This window comes from Gorilla gorilla, chromosome 1 (assembly GCF_029281585.2).
Source record: "Gorilla gorilla gorilla isolate KB3781 chromosome 1, NHGRI_mGorGor1-v2.1_pri, whole genome shotgun sequence".
In the NCBI taxonomy this organism is placed as follows: domain Eukaryota; kingdom Metazoa; phylum Chordata; class Mammalia; order Primates; family Hominidae; genus Gorilla; species Gorilla gorilla.
The window spans coordinates 188,254,351-188,270,888 of NC_073224.2; the positions used below are offsets into that span (position 1 = coordinate 188,254,351).

At 38.8% G+C, this 16,538-nt stretch overlaps 1 protein-coding gene and 2 pseudogenes across 11 annotated transcripts in view; 1 reads left to right on the forward strand and 2 right to left on the reverse strand.

Annotated features, from left to right (window-relative positions):
* OSBPL9 (oxysterol binding protein like 9) overlaps nucleotides 1–16,538 on the reverse strand; it is a 209,917-nt gene that overhangs the window by 64,610 nt on the left and 128,769 nt on the right. For all 11 annotated transcript variants that reach the window (XM_031001674.3, XM_031001680.3, XM_055348541.2 and 8 more), the window contains one exon: nucleotides 9,982–10,058. In XM_031001674.3, the coding sequence (XP_030857534.1) occupies nucleotides 9,982–10,058 (77 nt within the window). The remainder of the gene's footprint in view (nucleotides 1–9,981; nucleotides 10,059–16,538) is intronic.
* On the reverse strand, nucleotides 12,677–14,105 carry LOC134758584 (ADP/ATP translocase 3-like; annotated as a pseudogene).
* LOC101130914 (glyceraldehyde-3-phosphate dehydrogenase-like) lies at nucleotides 14,501–15,512 on the forward strand (annotated as a pseudogene).

Consider the following 16,538-nt stretch of genomic DNA (forward strand, 5'->3'; position numbering starts at 1 on the left):
GAGGTTTCAGTGAGCCCAGATGGCACCACTGTATGGCAGCCTGGGCGACATAGCGAGACTGTCTCCAAATAAAATAAAGGACTGAGAGAGAAAAAAATACCAACCTAGAATTCTGTACAAAACTAAAGATATATTTACCATATGATCCAACAATGGCACTCCTTGGTATCTGCCCAAGGGAGATGACAACATACATCCACATAAAACTTGTATACAATGTTTATAGTAACTTCACTCATAATTGCCAAAACTTAGAAGCAACCAAGATATTCTTCAGTAGGTGAATGAATAGGCGGTACATCCAGATAATGAAATATTATTCAGCACTAAAATGACTGGAGCCTGTGATCCCAGCTACTCAGGAGGCTAAGGCAGGAGGATCACTTGAGCCCAGGAATTCGAGGCTGCAATGAGCTATGATTGGGCCACTGCACTCCAGCCTGGGCAACAGAGTGAGACACCTTGTCTCTTAAAAAAGGAAGAAGAAAGAGGAAACAGGAAAGAAGAGGAAGGAAGGAAGACAGGGAAGAAAAGAGGGAGGGAAAGAAATGAGCTATCAAGCCATGAAAAGATGAGGATGAAACTTAAATGCCTATTACTAACGGAAAGAAGCCCATTTGAAAAGGCTGCATACTGTGTGATTCCAATGATATGACATTCTGGAAAAGGAAAAACTATGGAGATGTTAAAAAGTTCAGTGGTTGCCAGGGATAAGGGAGGAGGGAAGGAGGAACAGGTGGAGCACACTGGATTTTTAGGGTAGCAAAATTACTATGTATGGCACTATAATGGTGGATAAATGTCATTATAAAATCGACCAAACCCATACACAACACCAAGAGTGGACTCTAATGTAAACTACGGACCTTGAGTGATAATGATGTGTCAATGTAGGTTCATTAATTGTAACAAACCACTCTGGTGGGGGATGTTGATAGTAGGGGAGGCCGCACATGTGTAGGGGAAGGGGGTATAGGGAAAATCTCTGTACATTCTGCTCAATTTTGCTGTGAACCTCAAACTGCTCTAAAAAATAAAGTTGTTTTGTTGCTGTTGTTGTTATAGTTAATCAAATCATATTTACCCTAGGCATTTGCCTAGCAAGTCAGGCCAAATGAATGAAGCAGATAACCTTAAAAGACAACTCTTGGAAACAGGATACACAGTTTCACTATTTTGCCTGACTGGTTCCCAGAAGTCTCAAAACTAAAGTCAGCCAATTTCCATGTAGAAACTTTAGCCAGATATCACAAATACACCACCAAGCACGTATACGGTAGAAGCAGTCCCTACTTTATGATCAAGGCCACCATTACTCCAAAAGTTTGTAAACTGTTTGCAATTTTTAATGCATTATCCAACAGAAAGAAATATTTGGTTCAAGGTTAGGAATGAATACCCTCTATACAACCCCACAACGCCTTGTTCACCACTGTATCCTTAGCATCCCTTAAAACAAGGAATGGCATGTATTAGGTACTTAAGAAATGTCTGTTGAATAAATAAAATGTCAGGTACTATGCTATAAAATGGCAAAATAAACTACTAAAAAATGTTGAAAATGGTGAGTCTGGGGAGTAGGAAAGTACAATGACAGGAGGCCATATTTTTGCTATATGAGCCTTTCAGTACCACTTAATTTTCAAAATTATTTTAGATAGCAATTATTGCTCTGATTTTTACAGGTAACATTCTGTGTTGGTCACTTTATTCTGAAAAAACATGTAGATTTTGTTGAAAATGCTTGAGTTGCCAAATTTGATTAGAAATACATAACTCCTTGCCACAAGATGAGTGAAACTGCTTTGTGTTGTCTAACTACATCTATCTATCTATCTGTCTATCTATCTATCTATCTATCTATCTATCTATCTATCTATCTATCTATCTATCTATTTTAGAGATGGAGTCTCATTATGTTGACCAAGCTACTCTTAAACTTCTGGCCTCAAGCAATCCTGCCTTGGCCTCTCAAAAGTGCTGGGATTAGTGGCGTGAGCCACCATGCCAGGCAATCTTAAATCTTTATACTAGACTAGTTCCATAAAGTCAACAGCTACGTTTAGTTGTATTCAATTATACCCTCTACAACTAGTACAATGCATGAAACATAGTAAATGCTTAAAAAATATTTACCAAATAAATAACTTTCCTGTATGCTCTAAATGTTCCAAATTGAGCATGCACTATTTAACTGGCTACTTCTCCATTCCACTTTACCTGTGGAAGAGGTGACACATCTGTATTGCAACCATTTCCTTTGGGAGACAAAGGACTTCAAGGGAGAACGAATACACCTATTTTTCTACATGATATGAAAATATAATCTAACAAGGCCAGGGAAAACAATACAGTTGTGATAAACCGATCCTTATATACTGAGAAATTAAAATGGATGCTCAAAAAGCTAATCTTCAGTGAAGTAGTTCAAGAAAAATGCTCAAAAGATTTTTATTAATCTACTCAGACACATAATCCATTATAGCTATTGAGGGTAGAATCAAGGCATCTCAATACTAAAGATTAATTTTTCAGCAACTCTCCTAAATTGTACCTTAAATACAATTAAGTTATGTTAGTCTATAACGAAAGTTGGGCAGACATGTAATTATCATACCTGATACTTCTTTTGGGAAAAAAAAAGGTTTCACAATGTCTCTATTGATAATGACTTGTAATTTTATTAGGCTGGTGCAAAAGTAATTGGACCACCCTAAAACCACATCTCCTTTTCATATAATGATGTTTTACTCACAGACTCAATGGTATTTCTAATGAGGCTTGTACCAGCCCACCCTGTTCCCTTCAGCCCTCCCTTTCCCTTGTATACTCTTATACCCTTGTATACAAGGTATCATGGCCTTTCTCTCTAGGGGCTTTAGATAAAAGCTAGTGACGACCAAAAAAAAAAAAAAAAATTAACATAAAATTACAGGCAGTACCAATGAAATTCCAATTTCAGCCAGGTGTGGTGGCTCATGCCTCTAATCCCAGCACTTTGGGAGGCTGAGGCAGGTGGATCACTTGAGGCCAGGAGTTCAAGACCAGCCTGGCCAACAGGGTAAAACCCCATCTCTACTAAAAACACAAAAAACTAGCCAGGTGTGGTGGTGCGTGCCTGTAGTCCCAGCTACTTAGAAGGCTGAGGTGAGAGGACTGCTTGAGCCTGGGAGGTCGAGGCTGCAGTGAGCTGAGATTGCACCACTGTACTCCAGCCTGGGAAACAGAATGAGACTCCGTCTCAAAAAAAAAAAAAAAAAAAATTCCAATTTGATAACCACCAAAAATAAAATCTACATGAAGTAGCCACAAAAACCATACATATGAGGACAATTAATGCCCAATTTCTTAGCCCAAAGAATAATCATAGAAACCATTTAAATTTTTGAAATATCAACTGATGTACAGCATAAAGTTAAGAAACATAAAGGTCAGTCAGGCGCGATGGCTCACGCCTGTAATCACAGCACTTTGGGAGGCAGAGGTGGGTGGATCACAAGGTCAGGAGATTGAGACCATCTTGACAACATGGTGAAACCCCGCCTCTACTAAAATACAAAAAATTAGCTGGGCGTGGTGGTGCACATCTGTAATCCCAGCTACTCGGGAGGCTGAGGCAGGAGAATTGCTTGAACCTGGGAGGCGGAGGATGCAGTAAGCTGAGATCACATCATTGCACTCCAGCTTGGGTGACAGAGCAAGACTCTGTCTCAAAAAAAAAAAAAAAAAAAAGAAAAAGAAAGAAACATAAAGGTCTATACAACTCAGTTAAACATCTGCATGAGCATCTTCAAACTTGAATCTAAAATACTTGAATCTACAACAATCTCCTGTGTTTTCATTCCTGATAGCCTATAAAAATTTGTATAGCCACACACTGTTACTCAGCTTAGTAACAACCTTAAAACCAAGTTACTTCATTGCCCATATTTGTACTTATAATCAAACTGGCACAACATACTACTTGTCATAGAAGTGACACTGACCAAGTAAATGGCATATCTATATGAAGTCAAAGCCAACTGACCCCATGGCATGTGCTGTGCCAAGGAAGGCTTCCCAGTAGTTAGAACAGAGAACACATCATCACGTTCCACATGGTAGTGTATGTATGTCAAGGTTTAAAAGAATCTATACCCTAACGATGAGTACCATTTGCACATTGTAAGTAGTGACCCACTTTTAGCAAGGCAATATCATTCATCACATTAAATTAATGTTAATTTAGATTGTATTGCTTTGTATTATGTTTAACTTGAAATTTTCTTTTGGATGTATAGTTCTATAAGATTTTAAACCTAAGAAATTTACACCTGGCTTTATGTTTGCCCACATTAAATAACATTATACTTAATACTTTACTTATATATTGGCATTCACAGCCTGCAAGAGTTTTTTCTAAAATGGGCCCCAATTTACTCAAGTTTATAAAACTGATTTTTATACCTGTATGACATCCAGACAAGCTGCTATAACTCATATTTTGTACAATATAGGAAATTATAAAACCTACAGGATGTAACATCCTGAGTCTTCTTGTGATGATCAATCCCTTACTTGATAATCTCTCAGCATTTAGTTTGTACTAAAGCTTACTAGGGTTAAAAAAAAAAAAAGAATCTGAAAAGTTCCCCTCTATTAATCAGTATCATCAGATATCTATTGAATGCCTCTTACTGGTTAAGAAAGAGGGGATTAAGAAGCACAGCACGTCCTCTGGTCTCCCCTTCAAGGAACTTCCTCTTTGGCTGAATGTAAAGACATGAAAAGATACCATAAGCTGACATACAACAAATTTAGAATGACTACTGGAATTCAGCTTCCATAAGAGCCGAAAGGATGAAGAAGATCTTAGTTATCTTCTGTCACCTTCAGTCTATCCTAATTACAATTTGCTTTGGGGAGGAAAGAGAAGACACGCTTAGTCTTAGCCATGCTGAAGTGGAATTCCAGGGAGACATCTAACTGGCAAAATCCAAAAGGAAAAAAAGTGAGACTAAAGCTACATATCAAAAGAGATATAAAGATTAGGGGGAAAAAGAGTCATCTTACAGAAGGTTTAGCTGAACCCATGAAAATGGTGGGGGCTGCTGAAGGGTGATGGAATTAGGTCACAATCTGCAAGAAAACATCCTGTGGTCAAGGTAATGTATGTAGTGTTAACCTTGGGAAAGAGCAAGAATATGTTTTCTTCGAAATATTCAAAGCAGAGAAATAAAGTATAGGTGAAGTCACTAAGAACTGTTGAAGAAGAAAGCCTTCATTTATGAAGAAGGGAACAGGCTATAATTCGATATTGATTACAATGAAAAAAGTCTACTGTGAGGATTCAACTGGAAACCAACAAGAAGTCAGTAAGATGACTACTAAATTGTAACAGATACCCAGTTAAAGTCAGACAAAAATTGTGATAGATACAACCATCTTGCTTTTGTGACCTCTAACAGTTCTAGAAGCAGAAAAATCAGACAATGGGGGCCCTGGGGAATGAAGACCAGAATGGTATACAGACAAACTATCCAATGACAAGAAATTCTAAAGGTGATAGCAAAAACAATATATAAATTTTTAAATTTTTGTGGGTACATAGTAGGTATATATATTTTTGGAGTATAAATATTTTGATATAGGCATGAAATAAGTAATAATCACATCAGGGTAAATAGGCATCCATCACCTCAAGCATTTATCTTTTGTGTTACAATCTAATTATACTCTTCTAGTTATTTTTAAATGTATAATTACTGTTGACTATAGTCACCCTGTTGTGTTATCAAGTAGATCTTATTCGTTCTATTTTTTTTGTACCTATTAACCATCCCCACTCCCCCTACACTTATACGCCCAACCACCCTTCCAGCCTCTGGTAACCATAATTCTATTCTCTAGCTCCATGAGTTCGATTGTTTTAATTTTTAGCTCCCACAAATAAGTGAGAACATGTGAAGTTTGTGCCTGTCTTATTTCACTTAACATCATGACCTCCAGTTCTATTCAAGACAGGATTGCAAATGACAGGATTTCATTCTTTTTCACAGCTGAATAGTACTCCATTGTGTTTATATACCATGTTTTCTTTATCCATTCATCTGTTGGACACCTGGGTTGCTTCCAAATCTTGGCTATTGTGAATAGTGCTGCAATAAACCTGGGTGTGCAGGTGTCTCTTCCGTATATTGATTGCCTTTCTTTTGGATATATACCTAGCAGTGGGATTGCTGGATTATATGGTAGCTCTATTTTTAGTTTTTTGAGGAACCTTCAAACTGTTCTCCACAGTGGCTGTACTAATTTACATTCCTACTAATAGTGTATGAGGGTTCCCTTTACTCCACATCCTCACCAGTATTTTGTTATTGCCTGTCTTTTGGGAAAAAAAAAAGCCATTTTAACTGGGGTGAAATGATATCTCATTGTAGTTTTGGTCTGCATTTCTCTGATGATCAATGATGTTAGGCACCTTTTCATATACCTCCTTGCCATTTGTATGTCTTCTAACAAAACCAATGATAAAGCAGCAGACCAGAAGGTCTCCACTGGGAAATGGGATGAGCAAAACAAGAAAGTACTAAATGGCCAGGAAAAACAGAGAAGTAGGGGTCAGATCAAAATGAGAGAATAAAAGTTCAGAAGTAAAGTGATAGAGGAAGATGAAGAAAAGAAAACTGTTGTCGAAGAAAACACTTTTTAACTTAATATTTTGCAGGTGGTTCAGCTCTTAGTAATGACAAGACCAATGGAGTGGAGTTTAATGGCTAAAGTAGATAAAGTTCAATGAAAAAGGAAAACATGGCTGGGAATGGTGGCTCATGCCTATAATCTCAGCACTCTCAGAGGCCAAGGTGGGCAGATGGCTTGAGCCCAGGAGTTCGAGACCAGCCTGGCCAACATGGCAAAACCCCATCTCTACAAAAAAATACAAAAATTAGCCAGGCGTGGTGGTGCATGCCTGTAGTCCCAGCTACTCAGGAGGCTGAGGTGGGAGGATCACTTGAGCAGGGGAGGCAGAGGTTGCAGTGAGCTGTGATTGTGCCACTGCAATGAGTGAGACTCTGTCAAAAAAAAAAAAAAAAGGACATATAAATACAATGAGGTCAAGAATTAGACTGGGAAGCACTATTATGTAGTAGGAGCTTCCTCATCTATAAACTGAAGTGGGTGGGGGGAGTTTTGTGAGAATTTTTTTTTTAAACAAAGCAAAAGAAGAGAACCTAACATGGCAGTAGATACTAGGATATGTTTTAAAGGTAGGTTGCTGAGATCACTGCGTCTCCTCTCCTATACCCCTTTGGAAGACAGCTCCGTGAGTGCCCATCCCACAGTGCCTAACAGACAGTATGTTATACATCTCAAAATATTCAGTAAACAACAATGGAAAAGCAATCTCTACATCAACCATTTGTTCATTTATTCCTTCAGTTATTTCTCCATTTAACTAACATTTACTGAGTGCTACTGAATACCAGGCACTGGCAGAGGGAATGGTAGGAACAGTAGTTGCATTGTAATGGCAACTAACATTTACCAAGTTTTTACTATAGCCAGGCATTATTTCAACCAGTTCTTATCCAATATTAGTTTATCAAGTTCTAGCAAGTTTACATTAGTTTATTTAACCACTAAAACAACTCTATGAAGTAGGTACTCTTATTATCCTCATTTTATAGATGAGGCCACTGAAACTCAGAGACAGTAAGTTGAATGTTAACGGTTAAATGTAAGTGGTGGGCTCTGGGATACAAACACAGACATTCTGGCTCTAGAGCGAAGTTCTTTACCACACTTCACTACATCTGAGAAGATAATCTTTTGCCAGTCAAATGAACATTAATTCCATATTTCTAAATGTCCTATCTTCTCCATGCATTAAGTGTAGGAAAAAAACCTCTTGTATTACATGTACTTTTAAATATCAAAGCTATTAGAAGTCTAAGACTTCTCAAAGTTATCTTTTTCTGCCCATTATTCCCAAAGACATACAAGCTCTCTTCTTAGCAAAAGCTGAAAAATTCCAATATTGGATCTGGTTAGGAACCTGAACTTATGATGTCAACATCAGCTGATAACAAATAAACAAGAAGAATATGATAAGGAGATAGTGAATTGTGCAAATACTATAGTATTCAAAGGAAAGAGATCATTTTGAACTTGGGGGACTGGGGAAGGAAAGGCCAGTCGGCAGAGGGTTCATAGAAGAGGTCAGTTCTAAACTAGGCTTTGAAAAAAAGGGTAGAAGACATTTCACAGAGAAAGGACATCACACACAAGAATGTGGAGGCCACAAATGAAAAAATGTATTTGAAGGAAAGCAAGTAAGCAATAGCACTCTAGGTTTATGTAGGGGTATAGTGGCAGAAATGCCTACAAGGGCAGGTGGCTCTTGTTGAATGTTGAATGTCAGTCTAACCAACAATGGGGGGGCGGGAAATCTCATCTGCCACATTCAGTCTAATATGATCACTAAAACACTTATCCTCCCCTCTTAGGCCAGGTGTGGTGGCTGAGGCAGGAGAATTGCTTGAACCCACGGGGTGGAGGTTGCAGTGAGCCGAGACAAACCACATCTAACTAGATTTACTTTCTGGGGTACAAAGTGAGACTCAGTCTCAAAAAAACAAAAAACAAACAAACAAACAAAAAACACTTATCCTCCTCTTACAGGATCACAAATTTGCTAAAATGATGCTATAGTCATTTATGAAACTGCCTAAATTTAAAAGAAATCTACAGGAATTACAAATTGCTTTTAAAAGGCACAACTCAGAGTAGCTTAAAGATTTCCTACTTCAATTTCATATTCATTTCTTAAAGTCCCCTAATAACCACACCCTTTAATAATGTTTTTTAAGCCTCTACTGAACACTTTCAAGTGATGGGGGGTTTACTATCTTGTAGGGCCTAAGATACCCTATGTCACCTTATCTAATCAAGTCAATTCCTGATATAGAACAAAGTACAGAGAAAGGGTTATAAAACATGTTTTCTACAATTAAATTTTCTAAATTAAAACAAAATCCCCTATGTACTACAAATATAAGCTCTTTCACTGGAGAATAAACATAGAAAAATATCTTCAGTGTAGTACGGCAGACATTAGTTGCATGTCACCCAACATCTGTTTTTCCCTATTCTGACTTTGGTGCGGGTCGGGTTGGGTAGGATGAACACACCTTCTACCGTATCAGCAATGTGTTTCTAGTGAGGCCAGTAACATCCCAGCTCCAGGGTAGAATCTATGACTGTGAAATTGTGACTGGTCAGGATTTGACACATGGCCAAAGCTAAGGTGATGAGCAATAATTGTGTTACTCCTATTAAGGTCTAGAAAGAATAGCCTCCTATGGACTCGGTTCCAAAAATGGGAGGCCGACATTGCTACAACCACCTTACCACCACCAAGGGAGAACCTAACCGAAAATGAAGCCAATGCAAAAGAAGTGGAACGTAGAAATAGAGATGGGAGATCTGAGTCCTCATGACATGAATTACCTAATTCAAACCACATCTAACCAGATTTACTTCCTTCTTTATGAATCAGTTTGGGTTGAGTTTTCTTTCACTACCATACAAAAGAGTACTAACTGACACATACGGTAATAGCCAAATCCTTTAACAAGAAAATGAGGTGAACTTCTCAGTATTTACCTATTATCATGCATAATTATGTAATTTGGTTGTATTGATAACTGACTACAGATATTAAATTTTTTAAATGAATCTGGCATATTTTAACATAGAATTTCACTTTCAACATTGTCTTGCACTGTCTTGTTTCTAGACAAAAATCAGTATTTTACTCTGCAGAAAGCAGGAGAAAATAAATGAGTATAACTTTACTATAACTGTAAAGGAAAAATAAGCAACTCAGAAATTATAAGTTCCTATTACATCATACCACAGTTATTAAAAAAAAACAGAAAACAGACAAAAAAAGAAAGCAACAACTAATGAACTATCTGGAAACCATGTAAAGACCCTTACTTGAAGCTGGAGAGTATGTCGAAGAATTGTTTCTTCTAAGGCATGGATCCACTTCTCTCGCTCATCAGCATCACGGGCTGGAATAAAAGATTACACATTAAAATTAAAAGTTTAATTTCTATAATATATCTCCATATTTGAAAATATCATTTTAAAACTATGATGGCTAACAGAAAAGGTTTTTAGTTGTACCATTTCCTTAATAGGTTCAGCTTGATCTATTAATATTTTTTACAGATATGCAATCTACTTGCAACAATTTATAAGAAAGGGAATAACTGTGTTCAATAATAGCAGGCTACATAGTTCAGACCAACCTTCCCACTGAGAACAACTAGAAAAGCTAGACTGATTTTTAAAAAACAACTGGTTGAAGGCATCACAAACCAACAAGGTAATAAAGAATTACCAAGCCAAGATCTGGGAGAAGACAAAAAATTTAGAAGATAAACCTTGTATTTAGGGACACTCCTCATGGAGGCATTGCAAATTCCAGGAGAGGAATTGCAGACTGGACAACGCACTTAAAAGCTTGTCAGTGTGTGGCGGAAGCTGGTATATGAGAACTCTACTTTCTGTTCAATTTTGCTGTGAACCTAAAACTTCTTTAATTTAAGAACGAAAAAAAAACTGCCTGGGTGCAGTGGCTCATGACTGTAATCCTGGCATTTTGGGAGGCTGAGGCGGGCGGATCACCTGAGGTCAAGAGTTCAAGACCAGCCTGGCCAACATGGTAAAACCACATCTCTACTAAAAATACAAAAATTAGCCGGGCATGGTGGCGGGTCCCTGTAATCCCAGTAACTCAGGAGGCTGAGGCAGGAGAATCACTTGAACCCGGGAGGCGGAGGTTGCAGCGAGCCAAGATCATGCCACTGCACTCCAGCCTGGGCAACAGAGGGCGACTCTGTCTCAAAATAAATAAATAAATAAAATAAAATAAAAAAACAAAAAAAAAACCACACAAGCCTTTTCAGGCCAGAAGTTGGAAGCCAGGGCCCACCAACAATGGGAGCTCTGGTAAACAGTCTGTGTTCTAGTTGGGACCCCAAACAGCTTCTCTGTGGGAGTAGTGATAAACTAGAATTAAAACAGTTGCTTGGTCATATGGGTGGCCCAGAAAAATCTTGATGCCTGAAATTGATTTAAATGATCACAGATTTTTAGTGACTCCAGGCATCTACTAGCAAAAGCAAATGAAAATCTTTTCTGTAGGAAGATAACATCATCTTAGCTGCTAAATTAAATTTACATAAACAATTTTTAAAATACAATGTCTAGCACATAAGCAAAGATAACCAAGTACACATAAATGGAGGCACTTTTGGAGACAAAACCACACATAAACGAGAACCAAAAGACAACAGAAACAGATCAACAGGAACTCCAGATTACTGCATAAATGACATAATTTTTTCCTTTTTTATTTTTAGGGTTTTTTTCCCCTTAGATTTATAAAATAATCAAATCAAATATAAATTCCAAAAGTGACAAATAATCAAAATTAAGAATTTAATAGATGAGTTCAACAGCAGATTAAGTACAACCAAAGAGACAATTACAGAACTGGGAGCAGTTAGAAGAAACCCATCAGAACAAAAGACAGTAAGTCAAAGAGATAGAAAATATAGAAGTAAGGGTAAGCAAGACAGAGTATAAGAAAATGTAACACACATGTGATTGGAACCCCAGAAGAAGACAAAAGAGAGCATGGCACGGAAGCACTGTCCGGCTGAGAATTTTCCAAAACTGATTAAAGACATTCAGAAGTCCTAGGAATCCCAAGCAAGATAAATCAAAGAAATCCACAAGTTGGGCACATCTCAGTAAAAATACTGCAAACCAAAGATATAGGAAATACCTTTAAAACAGCCAGGGAGAAAAAAGGACAGGTTACTTTCAAAGAAACCACAATTAAATTCAGGTAGGCTCTCAAAAGAAACAATGAGAACCAGGAGACAATAGAGTACGACATTTAATGGCTAAAAGACAATAACTGTCAATTTAGAATTCACTGAAATATATCCTTTATGAATTAAGATGAAATAAACTCATTTTCAGACTGACAAAACCAGAATCTGCTATCGGCAGATGCTCATTAAATAAAACTCTAAAAAGTATTCTTTTCTAGGCATAAACAATGCCTGATGGAAGGTGGTAGGAGCTGCACAGAATGAAGAGCAACAGAAATTATAAGTATGTGGCTAAAACTAAATATTCTCTACATACAATCATAATATTTAATAATATCTTGTGGGGTTTTTTTCTGGCTCTCAGTGTCCTGTTTTTATTGTTTTGCAGCAGCACACCTAACACAGAACATAATTACAAATACTGTGCAAAAGAAGAGCTAGTGCTTAAGTACAAATGGGAAATACAATTCCTTTTATTTAAATAAATACTTAAACACAACTCAGGTCCTATAAGCATCTGGACTCTAGGTCTGAGCTGGAGTTGCCTCGCCTGTGTGCTCACAGTGACGTCATGATTTTCCCACCCCCAGTAATCAATACATGGAATCAGGTGCCAAAGGGGAATGTGATCACAATGAGCCCCTTTTCTAGAGCCTACCTCAGCCCTCTACAGACATGATCTCTGGCCAGGACAAAGATGACCAGAATTTCTTGAAGGTCCATAATCTGTAATAGTTAAGTATTCTACATGATTCTCTGGGTTGCCATTTCTATGGAGGAGACATATGCACTTAGGTGACTTTCTTCAGCTCATAATACAGGCCCAGACTTGGCCCCATGCCTGTGAGGATGTTGGACCATGCATCCTTGAAGGAGGCTTTGCCCCTTCATTTTAGGAGAGCTTCTGCCAACAATCAAGGGCACCTGTGTTCGTAATATCACCTCCTTTGCACCTGGACTGCATCACCATCCGCCCGCACTGTGAGGAGTAGGTAGGAGGCCACATGGGCCACTGTCATTGCCTGGGCAATCATCCAGCTCACCATGTGGTGGGTGTTCTTGGGGTCAGGGAGCATGCCCTTGGCTGTATCATACACGCTGAGGTAGGTTGCCCAGTACATATGGATGCCCTGCACCGAGATGCTGAAGCCCTGGGACAGGCCTCGGATCCCATCAGCCTTGATCTTCTCCAGGCAGTCTGCCAGGCCTTTGAGCTCCCACTATATGCCCAATTTCCCAACGTTGGCTGCCAGGAGGGTTCTGGCAAATTCCAGGGGGTAGAAGAAGCACAGGGAGATGGCCCCAGCTGCCCCTCAGGAAGCCAGGTTGCCTGCAAAATATCTCCAGAACTGTGCATGCTTATGCACGCCTCCCAGAAAGACCTGCTTGTACTTATCCCTAAAGGCAAAGTTGAGGGCTTGCATGGGGAAGCAGTGGATGGTGCTGGCCAGGTGCCCCTCCAGAAGGACAAGTGCCCTGCTCCTTGGGGATGTGGACCTTGCAGCCCACCACACCACACCTTTGTACAGTGTCACCACAGTCTGCTTACTGGCATGTTGCACCTGCAGCAGTGCCTTGACTGGCTCAACTCGGATCGCTGCCCTCTTGGAAATAGCGAGGGCAATGCCTCCGGCCAGTAAGTCCTTGACAAAGGAGTGTGGCCTGTTCCATCCTGCTGGCCAGCGGGCAGCGGAGGGAGGGAGGGAGCTGCTTGCTCAGCTCTGCTGCTGCTGGGACCAAAAGGCTCTCATGGGATTTTAAATAAATATATGCAAAATTAAACTGCATATAGATTGTATATACAAAACAACTGCATATAGATTGGAAAAGGGAAAATGGAATAAAAAGTTTTAAGTTTCTTACATTGTTTGGGAAGAAGATAAAATTATCAATGATTTTGATAACTGATAACTGAAGGATTCATGTTCCAGTGATACATGTTCCAGTGATTATCTAAAATAATCACTAAAAGAAAAGCTTTTTAAGTGTTTAACTTCTAAAATTAAAAAATCCAATAATAAAGATAATCCAAAAATTGACAAGAAAGGAGAAAAAAGAAATCGAATATACGAGACTGAAAGAAAGCATACAGTAAGATGGCAAATGTTTAAGCCTAAAAAATCAATAATTAAATGTGAGTGAAGTAAACGTGCTAATTAAAATACAAAGGCTTTAAGATTTGTAAAAGTATATGATGCTTACAAGTGACATGTTACATCACTCGCATTAATAAAGCAAGCAGATGAAACATTAATAAGGACATAGAAGATTTAAACAGTCTGATGAATAAACTTGATTCAATGAACATATACAGAATGCTGAATACAACAAATGTAAAACAGATATTCTTTTTAAGCAGAACACAGAATATTTCTAAAAACTGACCAAATATTGGACCCTAAAACAAGTCTCAACAAATATCAAAGGACTGAAATCATATGTTCTCTAACCATAGTGGAAATTTAAGCTAGAAACCAGTAAAAAAAAGAAAAAAAGAAAAAAAAGGATAAATTAGAAAATACTAGGGTTTTTGATGCTCTCTGCTCCTCTCATTTGACAAACAGCCGCCCCTTCTCATGCACCACCAGCCGTGTCCCTGAGACACCATGGTGAAAATGAAGGCTGGAATAAACGGATTTGGCTGTATTGGGCACCTGGTCACCAGGGCTTCTTTTAACTCTGGCAAAGCAGGTATTGTTGTCATCAGTGACCCCTTCTTTGACCTCAACTACATGGTCTACATGTTCCAGTATGACTCCACCCATGGCAAGTTCCATGGCAGCATCAAGGCTGAGAATGGGAAGCTTGTCATCAAGGGAAATCCCATCACCATCTTCCAGGAGTGAGATCCCACCAAAATCAAATGGGGGTGACACTGGTGCTGACTATGTTGTTGGGTCCATCAACATCTTCACTACCATGGAGAAGGCTGGGACTCACTTAGAGGGGAGAGCCAAAAGGGTCTTCATCTCTGTCCTTTCTGCTGACACCCCCATGTTTGTGATGGACATGAACCATGAGAAGTAAGAAAATAGCCTCGAGATCCTCAGTAATGCCTCCTGCACCACCAATTGATCACCTCACCCCCATCCAAGGTCATCCTTGACAACTCTGGCATTGTGGAGGGACTCATAACCACACTCCATGCCATCACTGCCACCCAGAAGATGTGGGTAGATGGTAGCTCTGGGAAACTGTGGCATGACGACCATGAGGCTCTCAAAAACATCATCCCTGCATCTACTGGTGCTGCCAAGATTGTAGGCAAGGTCATCCCCAAACTGAATGGGAAGATCACTGGCATGGTCTTCCAAGTCCCCACCACCTACGTGTCAGATCTGATCTGCCATCCAGAAAACCCTGCCAAATACGATGACATTAAGAAGGTATTGAAGCAGGCACCAGAGGGCCCCCTAAAGGGCATCCTGAGCTATACTGAACACCTGGGTGTCTCCTCCGACTTTAAGTGAGAACCACTCTTCCACCTTCCATGATGGGGCCAGCACTGCCCTCAATGACCACTTTGTCAGGCTCAATTCCTGGTATGACAATGAAAATGAATCTGGCTACATCAACAGGGTGGTGGACCTCATGGTCCACATGGCCTCCAAGGAGTAAGTGCCCAGGACCACCAGCTCCAGCAAGAGCACTAACTAAAGGACAAGAGAGGACCTCAGCTGCTAGGGAATACCTGCTGCACTCAAATCTAACAGAATAAACAGACATGCAAAAATCTCTTCTTGACACAGCTTCCATGCCAGACCCCCTGAAGAGGGAGGGGCCTGGAAGGCCCCACCTTGTCATGTTCCATCAATAAAGTCCCCTGTATGCAGCCAAAAAGAGAAAACAAGAAAGAAAAATAAAACAAAATACTGAGATGTTTTGGAATTTTTAAAAATAAATACTTCTAAATAATCCATAGGTCAGGAAAAAATATCTGCACTAGAAATTAGAAAACATGTAGAACTGAATAAATGAAAATATGACATATTGATTCATTGGATACAGTTAAAGTAGTGCATAAAGGGAAATTTGTAGCCTTAAATGCATATATATATATAAATTCATATATATAAAATGCATATATATATAAAAGCAAAAAGGCTGAAAACAACAAGAAGTTCAAAATGGGTAGAAAAGGAATTGACAAAGAACATAAACTAATGAGATAGAGGGCAAACATTCAATAGATAGGTCACTAAAGCCTAAGTTGGTTACCTAAAAATAACTAATGAAATTGATCAACCTCTAACAGAAATGACAGGAGGAGGAAGGGACGAAGACAACACAAACATGATGGCACAGATCATTAACGTCATGAATAAGAAAGAGGACATCACAACTGATGCACATACTCATAACTCCCTGACTATAAAACTGAAAATTTTAATTAAGTGGAAAATATTATTTAAGGAAATACAATTTACCAAAACTACCACAATAACAAATTTAAAAACCTAGATAGTGCTATAACTATTAGGTTGGGCCACAGGAAAGTACCCTTTTGGTAGGTCAAAAACACTCTAATATTAAAATAATTGAAAATCATCCCACAAAGAAAAATCCAAGCCTAGAAGCCTTCACCAGAGAATTCTTAAGGAAAAAAATAATGCCAATCTCTAATACAAAATCTTCCAGATAATG